Raw genomic sequence first — 18,580 nt, 5'->3', positions numbered from 1 at the left:
TGGTCACTTTCGCCAGTTTATCCTGAGTCAACAGGTCTGACCTGTTGAGAATGTGGAATCAGTCATCTTCTGTATGACTTTGTTCACATGACTGGATGTTTCAAAACTCGTTGCTGGAAGCATAGCCCTGGAAGAACAGCAGGGAAGCCTGGAGCAGGCTCATCTTGCAGCCAAGTTACGGAAAGGTTTCAGAGTAGCAGCCGTGTTAGTCTGTATTCGCAAAAAGAAAAGGAGTACTTGTGGCACCTTAGAGACTAACCAATTTATTTGAGCATAAGATTTCGTGAGCTACAGCTCACTTCACCGAATGCATCCGATGAAGAGAGCTGTAGCTCACGAAAGCTCATGTTCAGATAAATTGGTTAGTCTCTAAGGTGCCACAAGTACTCCTTTTCAAGTTACGGAAAGTGATTTTGTAAATACTTCACAGTCACTGCTGACACACAGAACTCTCACAAATCTTGGGAGACAGGCCAGTCCTTGCCTACAGACAGCCCCCCAGCCTGAAGCAAATACTCACCAGCAACCACATACCACACAACGGAACCACTAACCCAGGAACCTATCCTTGCAACAAAGCCCTTTGCCAACTGTGCCCACATATCTATTCAGGGGACACCATCACAGGGCCTAATCACATCAGCCACGCTATCAGAGGCTCGTTCACCTGCATATCTACCAATGTGATATATGCCATCATGTGCCAGCAATGCCCCTCTGCCATGGACATTGGTCAAACTGGACAGTCTCTACGTAAAAGAGTAAATGGACACAAATCAGATGTCAAGAATTATAACATTCATAAACCAGTCGGAGAACACTTCAATCTCTCTGGTCATGCGATTACAGACATGAAAGTCGCTATTTTACAACAAAAAAACTTCAAATCCAGACTCCAGCGAGAAACTGCTGAATTGGAATTCATTTGCAAATTGGATACAATTAACTTAGGCTTGAATAGAGACTGGGAGTGGCTTAGTCATTATGCAAGGTAGCCTATTTCCCCTTGTTTTTTCCTACCCCCCCCCCCCCCGACGTTCTTGTTAAATCCTGGATTTGTGCTGGAAATGGCCCACCTTGATTATCATACACAATGTAAGGAGAGCGGTCACTTTGGATAAGCTATTACCAGCAGGAGAGTGAGTTTGTGTGTGGAGGGGGGGAGAAAACTTGGATTTGTGTTGGAAATGGTCCACCTTGATTATCATACACATTGTAAGGAGAGTGGTCACTTTAGATAAGCTATTACCAGCAGGAGAGTGAGTTTGTGTGGGGGGGGGGGTGAGAAAACCTGGATTTGTGCTGGAAATGGCCCAACTTGATTATCATACACATTGTAAGGAGAGTGATCACTTTAGATAAGCTATTACCAGCAGGAGAGTGGGGTGGGAGGAGGTATTTTTTCATGCTTTGTGTGTATATAATAAGATCTTCTAAACTTTCCACAGTATGCAACCGATGAAGTGAGCTGTAGCTCACAAAAGCTCATGCTCAAATAAATTGGTTAGTCTCTAAGGTGCCACAGGTACTCCTTTTCTTTACACAGAACTGGTTCTTCTGCCTGGTCACCCCTGAATAAGGCAAAGGTACTGAGGAGGCAGGCCCTGAATCTGGTGTCTAGGCAGGGTTAGTCAATCTAGGTTGACTAGGTGCAGAGATGGGATCTTGACTCTCTCTCATACCTCCAGACAAAGGGAAATGGTGGCTGAGAGAATCTGCATCTCCCTTGTACTATCAGAACATGTTAGTTTTGACTTTATTTTGGCCCTGGATAAAGTCCTGCTAAATTTAATGTCTAGCACATTTCTCCCAGCCAGCTGATTCACAGTGGGTGTGGTAGATGTCTGGCATATCCAGAAAATGATCCTTGGAACCAGTGAATCCAGCCTGGGTGGGGTTCTGATCCCAACAAATTAATCAAGGGTCTGTAACATTTCACCTTTTCAGTTAGTAAAAGTCAAAACCTAGGGCTGGGTTTTGAAAAGGGCTAGAGAATTTCCTGGTCAATATTTGCAGTTGCATGTGCTAATCCCATCTCACGCTCCAGTGGGTAAACTGAGCTCATGTACAGTGTTTCACAAGCTTTGTGGCATGAGACCCCCCACCTTGTCCATTGGTGGAGGGACAGTGGGGTGTGAATACCAGACTAGATAGACCAAGGTTTTGGATTCAGGGTTGCAAATCCTGGGCTCCTGAGAGGAAAGAGAGAACTTGGGACAGTCAGTGGTAAGTAATTTCTATTGGCAGCATGTCACCTGTGGGTATAGTAGTAATCTCAAAGAGGGAACATCCTCTAATGTTTAGAGAAGGGGCCCGGCATGTTCACGGCTTTAGCGCTGACTCGCTGTGCAAACTTGGGCAAGTCACTTCACCCCTCTGAACCTCAGTTCCTCCATCTATAAGTGAGGGTTTAAGTCTCTTTGACCTCAAGAGAGTTAGGAGGATGAGTGTTTGTAACACACGGACATCCCAATCCTGCAAGATCATGAAGGCAGACCCCTGTGTCTGCGTCGATCTCAGGGCAGGATCTGATCCCTAGGTAGCCTCTGATAAGTGATGCTATAGACGAGCAAAGTACTAGAGAGCTGGCAATAACGTAAGGCCATAAATATTTGCTTTCAGTCACAGATTGGAAATATCGGCAGAAAAGACTGGTCGGCGCGTCGTCTGGCAAGCCGAGGCGGTCTGCTGGCTGCTGTTGGGGGCCTGTGATCTCAGAAGGAGACACCCGCGGACGGAGCACGGGGGGCCGGGGCTGCTGGGTGCCGTCCCCGCCTCCGCGGCTGGGTGGGGCTCGCGGCTTAGCCTCCCCGGGCCTCAGGCAGGGTGTCCAGGGGAAGCCGACACACCGACTGGCGCCCTGCGAAAGGCCCCCGTCAGCGCGAACTAGGGGCCCCCCGCTCTTGCGAGGAAGAGGCGGCCGCGGGAGGCCCAGGGCTGGGGTTCGGCCCCCGGGTCTCGGAGCAGCCGCCGCGTTGGTCTGTGTCCGCAGAAAGAGCGGGAGGACTTGCGGCACCTGAGAGACCAGCCCATTTATTTGAGCACAAGCTTTCGTGAGCTGCAGCCCACTGCGTCCCAGGCCTGCCGGCCCCAGCTGTCGCTGCCCCCCGCGGGGTCTCCTCCTGCGAGCCGCGCCGCTTTACGGGGGAGCGGCGGGGCCGGGCAGGCCTGGCCCCGGTGTCAGGCCACAAGGGGGAGGCGCCCCGGGGGGCGGGGGGGGAATTGGCTGGGGGGGGGCACGGGGCGCGGCAGCGGGGGGTGCGCGGCGCAGGACGCGAGCCAAGGCCTCCTGACGGACCGAGCGGGCGGCCCCCGGGGGGGCGAGTCTCGAGCCGGCCGAGCGCGTGCCGGTCAAACCACGGCCGGCGACCCAATGGAGCGCCGCGCGGGGCGCACGTGGCCCGCCGCGCGCGCTCGCCCGCTCCGCGCCCCGCCCAGAACTACAACTCCCACCAGCCCCCGGGGCGGGGCGGGGCGGTGGCGCCCGGGGCCACGTGGGGAGCGCGCGGGCCAATCCCTGCGCGCGGGGCGCCCCCTGGCCCCAGGAGCCGCGGGGCGGGCGCCGAACAAAAGGAGCCAGCGGCCGGCGGGGCGGGCACAGGCCGGGAGCGGAGCCGCGCTCGCAGCGGGGTGAGTCTGCAGCTCGTCTGGGGGCAGAGGCGCCCCTCCCGTGCCAGGGCCCTTTGCAAAACGCCGGGGTGCGGTGGGGAGAGGCGGCGGGGTGTAATGGGGAGAGGTGGTGGGGAGAGGCGGCGGGGCGGGGTGCAATGGAGAGAGGCGGCGTTGTGCAATGGGGAGGATGCAATTGGGAGAGGCGGCGGGGCGGGGTGCAATGGGGAGGGGTGCGGTGGGGAGAGGGGGCGGGGTGCAATGGGGAGAGGTGGTGGGGAGAGGGGGCGGGGTGCAATGGGGAGAGGCGGTGTTGTGCAATGGGGAGGGGTGCGGCGGGGAGAGGGGGCGGGGTGCAATGGGGAGAGGCGGCGGGGAGGGGTGCGGTGGGGAGAGGGGGCGGGGTGCAATGGGGAGGGGTGCGGCGGGGAGAGGAGCCGGGGTGCAATGGGGAGAGGCGGCGGGGCGGGGTGCAATGGGGAGGGGTGTGGTGGGGAGAGGGGGCGGGGTGCAGTGGGGAGGGGTGCGGCGGGGTGCAATGGGGGGCGGGCGCTTCCTGGCTCTGCTTCTGGCCGAGCCGGGCCGGCTCGCAGGGCCGCTGCGAGGAGCAGCAGCAGCAGGTCGGGACTCGTGCCTGGAAGAGGCTGGCGGGGGAGGCGAGGCCGATCGCTGCCGGAGCCGGAACGGGCGGCGTGTCGGTGGTGGCGGGCGTGGGCTGGCGGGCGCTGGGCCGCGCTCTGCAGGTGGCCGTGCGGGGCGGTGTGCCTGTGGCAGGGACGCGCACTTCATTTTACACCCTGCTGCTGCTGCGTGTCTGGCTCTGCTCTGGTGTCCGAGGCTTAGCGCTGCTGACCTGGCCTGACACAGAGCTAATTTTCCACCGCCCTGGACCTTGTGCGGTTATTTACACCCGTGCAAAGTCCGTGGGAAACGCCAGCCGTGTGATCTGGTAGCCGCTCACCAGTGCAGCCTGAGTGTGTAAATGGCAGCACCAGGTGAGAACGAGGCACTAAGGCTCCCTTGCCGTGGCCGACACAATTTCAAAACCTTGCTACTGTAAGTTTTTGGCTGTATAGAAACTGCAGTATCCCTGGAAGAATCTGGACTTCCTTATGGAGGCAAAGTCAGGAATGAGAAATTAACTAAGCAAATAATTCTCCTTTGATCTGACTTTACTTTTTTTAAAGTTACAGGTGTGACAAGAATTATGAAAGTCCAGGAGCCATAGACCCAGCCTGGCAAATTGTCAGCAATGTTTATTATTCCAATAAATCAAACTACTAGATACCCTAGATTAATTTTTCCTTCCTTCTCTGGCATGTTCGCATCTCTGTCTGCTTTATCATTATTACATCATGCTGCCACTGCCTCACCTGTTGTCTCATAGAACAGACCTTTTAAATACCTCTCTCAATTATCCCATTTAACAAGTTTTATATTGTACTGACTCTGACAGCAATTGAAGGTATGCCTATTCGGCCAATTGTCATGTGAAGCAGTAATCCATTCTAAAGGGAAAATACCCAGATTAGTTTTCAGTAACCGCCCCTGCAAGACATTGTAGCTGCATTGATGGCTTCAGAAAGCTAAGAGCTGTGCCCAAGACTGGTATTTTTGCAAAATGAGTCTTTGAGCTTAGATCCTCCTCCTCCTCCTTGAAATGCAGAAGAATTTCAAGAGAGTTTAGTTCTTGTCTGATTATCCAGGCTCTGAGATGCTATGTAGAACCTTAAAAATATTCACGTCCTCTGGTTTCTGTCTTATCTGTCAATTGCTTCTTAGCATTCATTCTTTCACCTTCCGTCTTGCAGATTTGGCATAACTAAGGCAGTTGCTAGATAACAATCACCTGGGTCTTGTGTACTTTGTGTAAAGTCGTAGCACTAATTAATTTAAAATCACTTTATTTGTGTAGTCTCTGGTGTTGTGATTCAGATCTTGATGAGAATGAATTAACAAACTTGTAATAGGGGTTTACATATCTTGGTGTCAGATTTATTGACCTCTAGGCATTGTTGTCATTGCTATGTGAGATATTTGAGCCCCATAAGTTGCAGGTCTCATTCTCCTTTCCTGGGATCTCTTATTTTTGAGGGGGAGGAAGCCGGAGGTGGTGGTGATATACTGGAGGTATTTACTCTTTACCCTGGTCCCAATAGCTCTTCTGGTCTGCTACATATTACAGATGAACTATAAAAAGCCCTGGAAGGAAGACTTCTTTGTGTTGCTAGTGTACCCAGGGTTTCTGTAACACTGAGGCCAACGGTTGAAGATGGGGAGTAGCGTGGTCTGAACATGGAGCTGGGAATCGGGAACTCCTAAGTTCTGATTTCAGCTCTGTGACTTTGGCAAGACACTTCACCTCTCTGGAGGGTTCTGAGATCTTGGCTGAAAAGACATAATAAACATACCACCTTATTTCAAATGAGCTTAGCACAAACATGAATTATAATAAGCCTGGATAAATGGCTCTTGTTTTCTTTGTTGGATCACAAAGATTTGATTTCTTTGTCTGTTCAAATAGTCTGTCTAGGTCTGGTCTGTTCTAGTGCTTGTGCTGTGGCAGTTCCTCAAGTCTGGATCCAGAGACCCTTTGGGGGTCTTATCCCTTCTTACTGGCTGCTGTGTTCTCTGGTGAAATGACTGAGAAGCCTGTCTCACCTCATCCCAGCTGTGAATAGAACCAAAGGCTTCATAGGTTTTCTAAACAACCACTTCCCAAGGTCTCTCTTGCCTGCTTGTTTCAGACACCTCTTCCTCTTTTGCTGCTCTTCAAAATTCTTTTGCTTTAAACTTCTCATTTCTCTGCCCAGAACTGCATTTTTCAGCTGCATCCAAGCATTTAAAGGTCCAAGCTGAAATCCTATCTGTATGTTGAATATATTATGCCTAGCTCTTCTGTTTAACTTCCTAATATCCTATCAGCCACATCCTTTAAATGTATTTATATCCCAGTAGTGCCCACAATGTGCAGAGCGCTGTACCAAGCCCACTCTTCTCTTCTTCCCCCCCCCCGAACTGATGGTATGACTGGTTCCTTTTGGCCATAGTAATTCTTTATTCTAACACAAAATAAACCCTTGATACAGGGGCGTGTTTCAGCCTCCTTCCAAGCAGGGGACTCCCAATGACACTACTGGGGAGTTCTACACAAACAGTGAGGGTAGAATTTGGATACTAACAGTTCAGAGTGCTGTCCAAGCAGTTCTCTTACACCCATCCCAAGAGGCAGGGCTGTACGATCACTGCCCATTTTACAGATGGAGAAAGGTGTTAAGGGACTTGCCCAAAGGTACAGAGGGAAAAGAAGTTAGAGCTGGGTTCAGAACTGCCAGCCCTCTGCTCAGGGCATTAGATCACTCCTGTCTCTCCCTTTAGTCAGTGTTCAGTTCTCTGTATTGGTGGTATGTTTCTCTGTTCCTGTGGGGAACAAGATGGGGGACCTAGTGCCTCAAGAGCCAGGGATTCAAACTCTAGTCTCCTACATGGCAATAAGGACCTCTTGGTTTTTGATCCTGTTGTAGCTGAATGGTGCTGGGATTTAGGATTTCATACAGAAATAATCTGACATCCAAGGATTAAATGGATGTTTGTGTTTACTGTGTGTTGTCTCCCTTGATCCTTTCTTAAACAATGTCAGCCTCTTAACACTTTCCAGAGACCCTAAATGACATCTCTAGAATTGGAGAGGGGAAAACAAACACCAGGAGTGTAAACTCTCCATCTTCACTTTCTGAACTGTCCTCCTTCCTTGCCCTTTGATAAGACCCTGCCTATGCTATGATCAGAACTAGGTATGTTGCTACCAGAAGGGAGCTGATGTGGCTTGCCTTGCCACTGTGGGCTGGGATTGTTATTTGTTGGTCTTGGTGTTAATGAATGACCTGGAAAGGGGTCTGGTCTATAGCATGGTGATGTAATTCTCAAAAAAACTATTGATGAGAATCTCGTCTACTAGCATCAGAAGTGTTCAAGTGTGTGAGTGCAGTTAGCTAGCATGGTTCTGAACCAAGTGTGGACAAGACATAAGTAAGCCCCTGGTTTGCTTCCATGTAACAGGCCTGGTCTGCACTGAGGAGGGGTGGGGGGAATTGATCTAAGTTAAGCAACTTCAGCTGCATGAATAGCTGTGGTAAATCGACGACTGACGCTCCCCCATCAACTCAGCTTCTTGCTCCAGTGGAGTACCGGAGTCAACGCGTAAGTGCTCGGTGGTTGATTTATTGCTTTTAGACTAGATGTGATAAATCGACCCCTGCTGGATTGATCGCTGCCCGTCGATCCGGCGGGTAATGTAGACAAGACCTGAGAGCAGAATACCATGAACTCGAGTGGGAACTGGACCTGTGATTGGAACGGGGTCCAATATGAGCGGAACTTGGCACAGTGTCTTTAATCTCTCTCATTCCCATAGCTGCACTTCCCCCTCCCCTAGTGAGAATACAGGTGTTCCTGTTACTAGGACCAGGCACTCAAAATTGAGGAAGGAAGATTAATAGCAAGATATGACCTCTTACCCATCTTCAAAAGAGCCTGTAAAACTGAAGCAACTGAGATAAAGCCTGAAATTATCATGTGTCTGTGTCCATATCCACAGCTACTGTGTGCTGATAGCTCCCATGGAAAGCTTTGACCTCAGTGTCTTGTATTTCTAGAGTGTTTTGAAGCAGCACTGGTATGTCACCTTGAAGGAAGCTCCGGTGAGCTACTAAGATGAATAAACACTTTGCTCTGTCAAGTGTGACTGGATATTTGATACCCAAGCAAGTGAGCTCCATGCTGCCTTGGGAAACCAGGGTAGTAGTTCAGACATTTTCTGTCACGAAAAAGAGGGGCAGATTTGGCCACAACAGCTAAGATTTTTGGCTGCGCCTATCCAGAGTTCAGATTTTGTTAGTTGATGCTAAATATCTATTACTGGTTTTACAAACAAGATTCATAAACATGGTTCCCAGCAGTTCTGGCAAAGCAACTCCGTGGCAGTTGGTTTGACTTTTCACTTCTGAAAAGCAAGGGGCCAGCTGAATGAATGACGAGGAAGGCCCGGCATTGCTGACATGAGCTCAGCTTGGAAGGGGAAGATCATTGTTTGTTTTATAATTAAATCAGCAGAAACCAATCTGCCATCTGTTGCGTTAGAGAGGGAGTTTAAAAGTTCCTCTCTGCTGGTAGCGCTAGGTAAACAGGACCTCTATCCAGGATCTAACAGATACCGTGCTTGGGTGCCCTTACTCCTAGGAAAGGCTTTTCTCAGGAGGTGAGCAGGGAAATTGTTCTAAGAAGAATACGTGATTTTTTTTTTTCTCCCCCTTCCCCTAAGCTTCAAAAATTGCTGCTTCATAGATCTGAACTGAGCATTAGATGGGACACTTAACGCAAATGTCATCTTGGTAACTGCTCCTGAAGAGACACTTAAGATTTTGTAGCTCTGTACTGACCAGTTATAAGCTCCTTTTGTTACCAACACCAATTTAACAATTTTCCCAGAAATGGTGGCTGATGTCACATAGTGGCAAATTTTATTTTAAGTATTCCCAACAGATTTTCCTTCCTAAACAAATTTTGACAATTTTTACTAGAGGGAATGGCTTAGTGGCCCTGCTCTGAAATCCCTAAACTCCTGGGTCCTCTTTTCTTTCCCAGTTAGACAAACCTGAGTTCTATTCTGTTTCAGGTGTGTAGTTTTCTTTTGGAGCACTCCTTAAAATCCAGTGTCTCACTTGCTCTTAGTGGACACTGCAGATCCCAGGGAACTCTTTTCAGAAGTTGAGGAGGGGGTTTTGCCCTGATTCCTTTGCCTAAAATGCCCCATCTGACTTCCCCTATCCTGTGCACTATGTGGTATTTTGCCTTCCGCTGGTCCTCACCAGATCAGGTTGTATGCATCTGTCAAGTTACAGCAGAGTCAGCGTTCAGCCACTCAGACCTATCTAGCTTGTCATCGTAAGTATGAATATTTTTTTTCTTCTCCCTTGTTAATGTGCTTGAATGACTTTCCTGAGAACAAATCCTTCTAGCAGCTTTGACAGGTGACATCTGTTTTGGCAGAGAGAAGTAAATATTTCTGAGCCCCAGAGAACGTGACTTAGTCTGTCAGTTTCCTGTACCCTCTCTGGAGTTCCTAATGAGCATTGGGATGTCTGTAAAGATGGTATCTATTTATGAACTAGTAACGTTTTGAAAACTCACGATTTTCTTAACACAGTAACTGGCATCTTTGTACAGGAAACCAACCCCAGAGTGGATAGACCCTCGCAGTTTAATTGAAAGCCTTTTGGAAGAACCATGTTGAATTGTGTTTAGCAACTGGCCCAGCAAAGTAGTGAGAGTAGCTTACCCTCTTGCCAAGTAATGTGTGTCCACTCCCGTGTATATATAATTTCTCCTTACAGCAGGAAGGGATAGGAATTGGGAATGGCCAGGGATTTGTCTAGCCCAGTCTGTGGAAGAAGCAAGTACAAGCAGTTTCAGAGGTAGGTGCAAAGCCCTGCAATAGACAATTTATGGAATAACCTGTCCAGAGGGGAAGTTTCTTCCTAAATCTGTTGGTTTAAACCATGAAGTACGAGGGCTGATATCCTCTTACAGATTGGCTGGAAGTATATGGCCTTCCGAACTTAACCGTAGGTTCTCATTTTCCATTTACATATCCAGTCCTCTTTTAAAGCTACTAGGCTTTTTGGTAGAAAGTAAATGTTATATTATTTATGGGCTGAGTTTGTGGGGCCTTACACTTAGCTCCGTGGCATTCCTCTCTGCTTGTTTGTCGGTCTGTCTGGATGTAACACAGTGACTTTTGAACATGGCATCTGATCAATTCCACCATTTCAGGGAATGTTCTAGGCACTGATGGGCAGAAGAATCCTGTTGATTTTGGTGAAAATCAGAAGACTGAAAAGGGAGAGACCTGGGGGACACATGGAGCCCCTGGCATCTGGTTAGCGGAGCCAGCAGCTTGAACCTCTTTAATTGAAGGGGGAAGATTAGGTGTGGACACAGAACCCTTCACGTGGGGGGGGGGGTGTCATTACCGGGGGTACACAGCGTCCCTGGCTTGGGAGGAGGGGGATGGAAACTCATAGAACTCCCAGTATGTGGCAGAGAGGGGAATGGGGAGCACAGAGATACCGCCCCTATGGGGCGAGGGAAAGGAGACACCCTGAGCCCCTGGCATGAGGGGTGGGGGATTACAGTGAATCCCTGACATAGAGGGGGATGGCAAGATGGCTCACAGGGAGCTTTTGGGGAATGGAGGAATTCAAGAGGCCCCTGGTATGTGCAGTGAGATTGGCCTGCAGAAGCAACAAAGTGTGCAACCCTCTAGTTGTTCATCTTCTTGACTCTCACCCTCCTAAAAATGTAGGCCTTTTGTAGTCAATTGGATTTTCCTTGTTCTCTATCTAGTGGTTTCTAGCTAGATTGGGCTGGGCAGAGTCCTCTTCGTTCAGGACCCTCTGTCTAAGAAAGAGATTCCCTATCCAAATACCTCCGTAGCTGGGTCCAGGGTTGGGTTTAAGGATTTTCTGTTTGACTGGGCTGACTTCTAATAATTTTGTCCTTTTCTTGACAGGGGGTTGGTGCTTTCTGGACCACTTAGTCCAGTTCTGTGGTTATAATTTTAACCACAGTATTGTGCCCTTATGACCTAAAATACAGTGAATTAAAAATCTTCTGTTTTTGTAGTAGAACATTCCATGCTCCAAGATTGTTCAACCCCTGGTGTGGAATCATACAGATGGTCTTCCCACAAAAATGCATCTACTGCAGGGTGTGAAAACAGAGCTAGAATCTTGGGCCAGAATCTGATCCAAATAGTCTGCAAAACCCCTTTTTTTCCCCCCTCAGTAAGTTGGGGAATGAGGATGTGTTCTGGAATATGGAGGCTATTCTGAGGCCCAGTGTGGAGGTTGGGAGTAGGGGCTGTTTTTATTTTTCTTTGGCTGATTTGTGGTCATGTTCTGACCTCTTCATCCATCAGGGAGTAGCTTGAATCTCCCCCGAGGTGTGCTCTTGTCCTTCCTGTCACTTTCTTCATGTGACCAACATATGTAGAGGAACAGAGCATCAAGTCACTGGCGTTCACTAGGAAGCATGCACCCTTCAAAAAGCATGAAAACTCCTCAGACCTCTCCAGTTTAATAGTCATTTAATCTTTTTTTTGCCCTTCTGATGTTGGTATATAATGTTAATGGTGCTCCTTGAAAAGCTGTTGAGTTTTACACCCTTGTAGATCATGCTACTGCGTTCAAAGCACACCCTCAAAATCACTTTTGTTGCAGAGATTGTTCTTTTGCAAAGCCTCTGTAAACACAGCAAGATCTATTCAAGGCATGTGTGAAGGCTAGTTCCATGAGAAATCAATGTCTCATTAAAAAGTAAATTATGTTAAATGTAATTCTTACTACAGTGATTCACCCATCAGAAAAGGCAGGGTACATGGCTTTCATTCAGCAGAGCTCTGTTTGCGCATACAAAAGAGCAAAGTATCACGCAGCTGATTCAAATAAATGTCTGTGGCATATTCTGAAGTTAAGTCTGGACCAACCGCTCTGAAATGCCAACTAATTGTCCTTTGCTCTGTTGTCTTGTCTCCCATTCAACTGTGCTTCCACCATTCTCCTTTCAGTGAGGATGGGATGATAATAATGAAATAACTGGATCCTAGCAGTAAGCCTGTGTGCCATGGCTCCTTAGCTAGCCAAAGAGTGTTGTGGATTAGCAATCTAACGGGTTCACCAACTTTATCCCACGCCTCCCTTGAGTTGAGGAATGTTGCCAAGGTCCTGACCCTATAGCAGCTGGTGTAGGGGTCTGCCTATGTGCATGTAGCTTGCAGGATTGCAGCCTAATGCTGCAAGAAGACTGTAATCTGATTTGACCAGGAAAGCAAAAACAACAGGGTCTCAGCAAGCAAATGGACAGGAGGTGGGGGTGACCCTGGGGCTTGTGTGTGTATGGGAGACTTTTATTTATTTATTGGCCCAGAGGAGCTGAGCGCCCACTGCTCCCACTGGCAGTAAGTATAGCTGTGAGGCCCTCCGTGCTTGAAATGAGCCTATGAAGTTTGGGACCTGACCTACTTAACTGTTGGAAAACAACAAGGTCTTTTTGCAGTAAATGTTACATGCACTTCACTTCGCGTTGGTGCTATTGCTCAAATGTTTGCTAAAGAACAACAGGTACAAACAATTAGCCGGGCCTGCTCTGAGTGTCTTAGTGACCGATTGGCAGACCTGCACTCTGTGCATAGAGCAGGCATCTGCTGATGTGTTGTGGAAATTTTTCTGCTGACTGTTGCGCAGAACAGTTCTGCAGATAGTAGCATATTTTCAGTTTTCTCTATCCCCATGGTCATGGGACTAGCAGGGTCAATGCTGCTGAAGAGCTTAACTATGATAGTCCTACTGCTTCTCCCCCCACCAATTTTATTACTGAGCAACCCTTGAATGAAAGCAGGGTCTTTGTTGCTTTTAACATTTTAGCTGCTGCCAGTGTCATATCCCTTTGGCCTCACTGTTCTTGCCACAGCAGCTGTGATGTCACAAACTCAGGACAATGAGGTCAGGTGAGGAACAAGCAGTGAGAGCAGCTAAATTAATAGAGAATACAAATTTTGTAAAGCCTTTGAGCTTTTTGTGGGCTTGCAGTGTCATAACCCACGGTAACAGCACTCTTGCCTTTCTATCAGAGGCTCTCAAAGCAGTTTGTATACTCCAGGTTTAACAACTGCCCAGTGGATTAGGTTAGTATTCCCCCATTTTACAGATTTTGGGCAGGGGGAGGACAAAACGGACACAGGAAGCCTCTGGTCATGAAGAGTCCCAAGGTCACACAGTGAATCAATGCCAGAATGACACTAAACTGGGAGGAGAGGTAGATAGGATACAGAGGGACCTTAGACAAATTAAAGGATTGGGCCAAAAGAAATCTGAGGTTCAACAAGGACAAGTGCAGAGTCCTGCCTGCACTTAGGATGGAAGAATCCCATGCACTGCTACAGACTAGGGACCGAGTGGCTAGGCAGCAGTTCTGCAGAAAAGGAGCTAGGGGTTACAGTGGACAAGAAGCTGGCTATGAGCACTGTTCCCGCTAAGCTGTATGCATGTGCGTGCGCAAACGGTGAAACACCGCACGCACAGAAGCATAACTATTTGTACAGAAGAAATTTTTTGCACACACGGCCTGTCAAAAATTAGAGGGAACATTGGCTATGAGTCAACAGTGTGCCCTTGTTGCCAAGAAAGCTAACGGCATTTTGGGCTGTATAAGTATAAGCACTGCCAGCAGATCGAGGGACGTGATCGTTCCCCTCTATTCGACACTGGTGAGGTCTCATCTGGAGTATTATGTCCAGTTTTGGGCCCCACACTTCAAGAAGGATGTGGAAAAATTGGAAAGAGTCCAGCGGAGGGCAACAAAAATGATTAGGGAACTGGAGCACATGATTTATGAGGAGAGGCTGAGGGAACTAGGGATGTTTAGTCTGTAGAGGAGAGGAGTGAGGGAGGATTTGATAGTTGCTTTCAACTACCTGAAGGGGGGTCCAAAGAGGATGGATCTAGACTGTTCTCAGTGGTACCAGATGATAAAACAAGGAGTAATGGTCTCAAGTTGCAGTGGGGGAGGTTTAGGTTGGATATTAGGAAAAACTCTTTTGCTAGGAGGGTGGTGAAGCACTGGAATGGGTTACCTAGGAAGGTGGTGGAATCTCCTTCCTTAGATATTTTTAAGGTCAGACTTGACAAAGCCCTGGCTGGGATGATTTAGTGGGGGATTGGTCCTGCTTTGAGCAGGGGGTTGGACTAGATGACCTCCTGAGGTCCCTTCCAACCCTGATATTCTATGAATGGGAGCCAGGAATCCTGATTCCCAGTCTCCTGTTCTAACCACTAGATAATACTGCCCTCACAGAGGTAGGAAGGGAACCTTGGAGTACTGACTCTGAGTCACCTGTATATTTTACGTGTGTGTATAGGGCCTTTCATTATTTAATTTTTGTGTACTGTAGTGCTTTGCAGAGCTGTGCTGTTATGAGAACTTCAGTATTTCATCCTGAAAGAACCCAAAATGTAAGATTTGTAATTAGCTCTTTAAAATATGTAAGAAATGGATTTGCCATACTTTGTATCTTAATGCAGTGAAATGTGACATTGGTTTTCTTTGAGGCTGCCCTTTGGCGTACTTTAAAACAGGCAACTGATGGATTTCCATGGGGTGTGGGAGCCATATTGTAGCTTTCTATTAGACAAAATAAAAGATCACACATGGCTCAGGAGCTCTCCAAGATCCCAGAAAGAGTATCACTTAAAAGCAAAAAGCTAATGGAAAGCTTTGTGAGTGCTGCTATACAAATTGCCAAATATAGCATGCTGGCTGTTGTGAAGGTGATTGGCGGAGCTGTGTCTGGGTGGGCAGGGAAGCTTGCACTTACCTGTGCCAGCTACTAACCCAAAACACAATCACGCCTGGTCTTCACTGTCTAAAATGAAAGGTTGACAGGGGGTTGACTAGGCAGTAAATCATCCTGGGAAGGAATTCACTTGCTTTCCTGGATATACCTGTTCAAAGCAATCTGTGTCAGTGACTTTATAGTCAGGAAAGTGATTGTGTAAGGATGACATTCCATCTCCTTTTTGCTAATTGCAGAGCTAATTAGCTCAGTTTGCAAATCAACAGAGGATCCTTCTAATTGTTGGTGCTGCAAAATCCAGCTGATTCCCAATGGTGCAACTGTTCTTTCTGCCTCTTTTAGCTTCCCTGCTAATCAAGATTCAGCAATCAAAACAACTCTGCAGCTCATGTTGGTGCACAGTAGAATCCAGCTTGCTTTTTCAAAGCTCAGTGGCGTCTGCAGGGCTAAGAAGGGCAGAAAACTACTTCTTGACAGTAGACTCGGCAGATTGAACTCTATAGTGAGCAAAGAGGATGAAGGTCATCTTCTAGCCATAATCCCCACACTTGAAGCTCTGGATACAAGCACTTTGCTGGCTTCTTTTCAGTGTACCCAGACATACCTGCCGATATTCTATATAGTCCTTCTCCTTGAGACTCTTATATCATGCCTTTGATATTTCACCACTGTTCAATCAAGCCTCTTGTTCCTCTAAAGCAGTGGTTTTCAACCTATGGTCTGAAGACTAAGATTTCCAAATGGGTCCGCACCTCCCGTTGAGATATTTTAGGAGTCCACAAATGAAAAAAGGTTGAAAACCACTGCACTAAAGGAGCCTGGTGCTGCAGCCCTCTCGGCAGTATAGCTGAGTAGCTCCAGCAACATCAAGTGGGTACCTGCATAACTCTGTTTATAGCCAGATCTGGAGACAATCCACTGGAGCTATGGAGCAGGCCTTCCAGGTCATAAAATGTTAGCTTGAAGCTAATCCATTGGCATGCAGCATATCCACTTACCTGTTACCTGCCCCCACCTGCTCTTAGTAGCATTGAGATAATGTTATGATGGGGGTTGGCTTGGTGGTTTGGTTTGGGTTTTTTTTTTTTGTATCCTGCTGTCACCTGATTGTAGAGGAAGTGCCGCTGCATGCTGTTGCTTAAGTCCATCGTAATGATGGACATCTGATTGAAACTCTAGCTTGCTGCTACAGCTATCATGAGATGACTGTATGTTCGGTCTTGGTGTCTACATGCAATCTAGTACCTGCCAGATGTATGCATCCCTGAGAGAGGGCTGTAATTCCACCCTGAGAAACGATAACATTGTTTAGGAAAGTCTCAGAATAAACAAATAGAGCTAACTTTAATCTAGCTGATCAGTCAGTCCGCAAACTCATTTTGCATTGTGCTATAGCCTAGTCAGAAAGTAGTCTGGTCTTGAGCATTGAGCTGCGCTCGTGCATTCAGCCAATGCAGCAGTACAGCTATCCACCTCCATGAGCACTTCGAATGCATACCTGGGTCTCCTGGTTAGATCCCAGTTTTGTATGGAGAATGCTGCATGACTCATCCTTTTCTCCATCGAGCATATTCCTTCCTTTAAATTTAAAACTCTACCCCCAAACTCTGTTTATAATGATCACTGATGATTCCCAGTCATGGGCCTAGCTAAGTCAAAGATGAGAAACTGCCCACCTTGGCACAGGTTCTTGCTAAGCACAAGATATTAGAAGCACACAATAGATTCTGTTGTATTTCTTGTATCTGTTTAAACTGCTTCCTTTCATGGATTTGTATGTGCTATCTGGCCCCTGTCCTGTGATGGGATTGCCAGTTGTCTTTGCCAAGTCATATTTGTACACTTCCATGGCCAGACTGTTACAAGGTTTGTTTTGGGGGGTTTGTTTTTCTTATGCTCTTCCACTCCTCACTGCTGATCTTTTTCAGAGTAGTTCTTGGTTCACAATAATTGGGAGAGGAGACATAAGTGATTCTTTCTTCCCAAAAAAGAAACTGGAACGAAAGAGCTTTGCTTGTGTGAACGCCTCCACTTACTGCCATCCCTGGCTTGGCAAAGGGAAGTCCTGCTAAGGCAAGTAGCCTGAAGAGTACTGTTGTCATGCCCAGAAATCCATGAGTTGTTGGCTATGCCAGTTCGTCAGCGATCTAACCGCTTACTAAAAATGGAGCAGTTTGTTAACCTCTGCAGGTCACAAGCAGCTTTTGATCTGATGCCTGTCATGTGGAAATGGGTTCAGTAAAAAAGAATTTTTATAAGCAGCATTTACTTCTGTGCCATTTATAACACTTTTTGGCACTTCTATGTTGCATCCAAAACAAAGTTGCAACTCCAAGAATATAGAGCCTTGTGTGCTGGTGTCTTTAAAGGAGTGAATTCCCAGCTGGTTCTAGAGCCCATCCTTTGGAAGGGGAAAGGAATTTAAGAACTTCCAGCACCTCACTTCGTCCCCTTCCAGAATTCTGCACATAGAATTTCCTCCCCCCCATAGGAAACTAGATGCTGAGAGACTGCTCTCAGGCCACTTGTTCTAGAACAATAAAGTGAGGTGGTATTGTAAACACGGGGGGAAAAACCATAATGGAGGGGGTTTTTCTGTTCAGATATAAGCATTTGATTAGTGATTCCTAAAACATTAAGAATCATAACTTTAATAGGGGTCCTATCAGGAGGAAATGCTGGAAACCTAACATACTTTGGAAGAAAGTAGTAGGCTGGAGGAGGGGTTTCTGCCCTATTGGCCCTGTGTTGAGAGAGAGAGAGAGCGGACGTATGTAGTTGTGGGCAGGCTGCACTGCCTGTAGGGGGTGGGGAGGCACAGACCTGACATGTCCTCTGCTGTGAAGGCTCCTCCGGTGCAGAGTTGGGTGGGTTTCTCGTCTTGCTGCAAGGCCCCCCTCTCCCCCACAGGGGGTGGAAAATGGATAGGGTGTTAAGAGTCGTTGAATAGGGTGAGGTTTTTGATCAATGGGGACTATTTATTTGATCGATGGAATTTTGTAGGTTTTTCATAATGACAAGATGGAGCCTGGAGGCTTGGATAGGCACTCGGATTAATAAATGTCTCTGCTTAACCTAACCTTGTGTTCTCATTGAACCCGAGGGATGAAATATCTGCAAATCTGAGTCAGTGTCTCTGTCTATATAAAAATTTTTGTAGCTGTGTTGGTCCTAGGATACAAGAGACAAGGTGGGTGAGGTAGTATCTTCTGTTGGACGAATGGCGGTTGGTGGGAGGGACAAGTTTTCGTGTTTCACAGAGCTCTTCCTCAGGTCTAGAGGAAGTAAAAGATAGTACATCACTCACCTTGTGTCTCTCGCTCTTTAAATTCAGTTACTAGGTAGCCATGTCAGCCAAAGCCATATCTGAGCAGACGGGGAAGGAGTTCCTGTACAAATATATCTGCACATCCTCAGCCATTCAGAACCGCTTCAAGTATGCCAGAGTGACATCAGACACCGACTGGGATCGGCTGATTCAGGATCACCCCTGGCTCCTAACTGAGGTAAGCACAATGACTTGCCCTTCTGCAATGCCATTCATTGGAGGGCATCTGAGCA

General features: G+C 47.7%; 1 protein-coding gene across 1 annotated transcript in view; it reads left to right on the top strand.

The window, feature by feature from the left end:
• The first annotated feature begins 3,517 nt into the window (after window positions 1-3,517).
• The window catches only part of ACLY (ATP citrate lyase), a 44,789-nt gene continuing 29,726 nt past the window's right edge, over window positions 3,518-18,580 (top strand). Inside the window, exons 1-2 of the mRNA XM_077806087.1 lie at window positions 3,518-3,630; window positions 18,354-18,525. Of these exons, the coding sequence (XP_077662213.1) occupies window positions 18,367-18,525 (159 nt within the window). The 5' untranslated portion in view covers window positions 3,518-3,630; window positions 18,354-18,366. The remainder of the gene's footprint in view (window positions 3,631-18,353; window positions 18,526-18,580) is intronic.

The sequence above is a fragment of the Eretmochelys imbricata genome, chromosome 27 (assembly GCF_965152235.1).
Source record: "Eretmochelys imbricata isolate rEreImb1 chromosome 27, rEreImb1.hap1, whole genome shotgun sequence".
Lineage (NCBI taxonomy): Eukaryota > Metazoa > Chordata > Testudines > Cheloniidae > Eretmochelys > Eretmochelys imbricata.
This window is presented reverse-complemented; position numbering and strand designations above follow the sequence as displayed.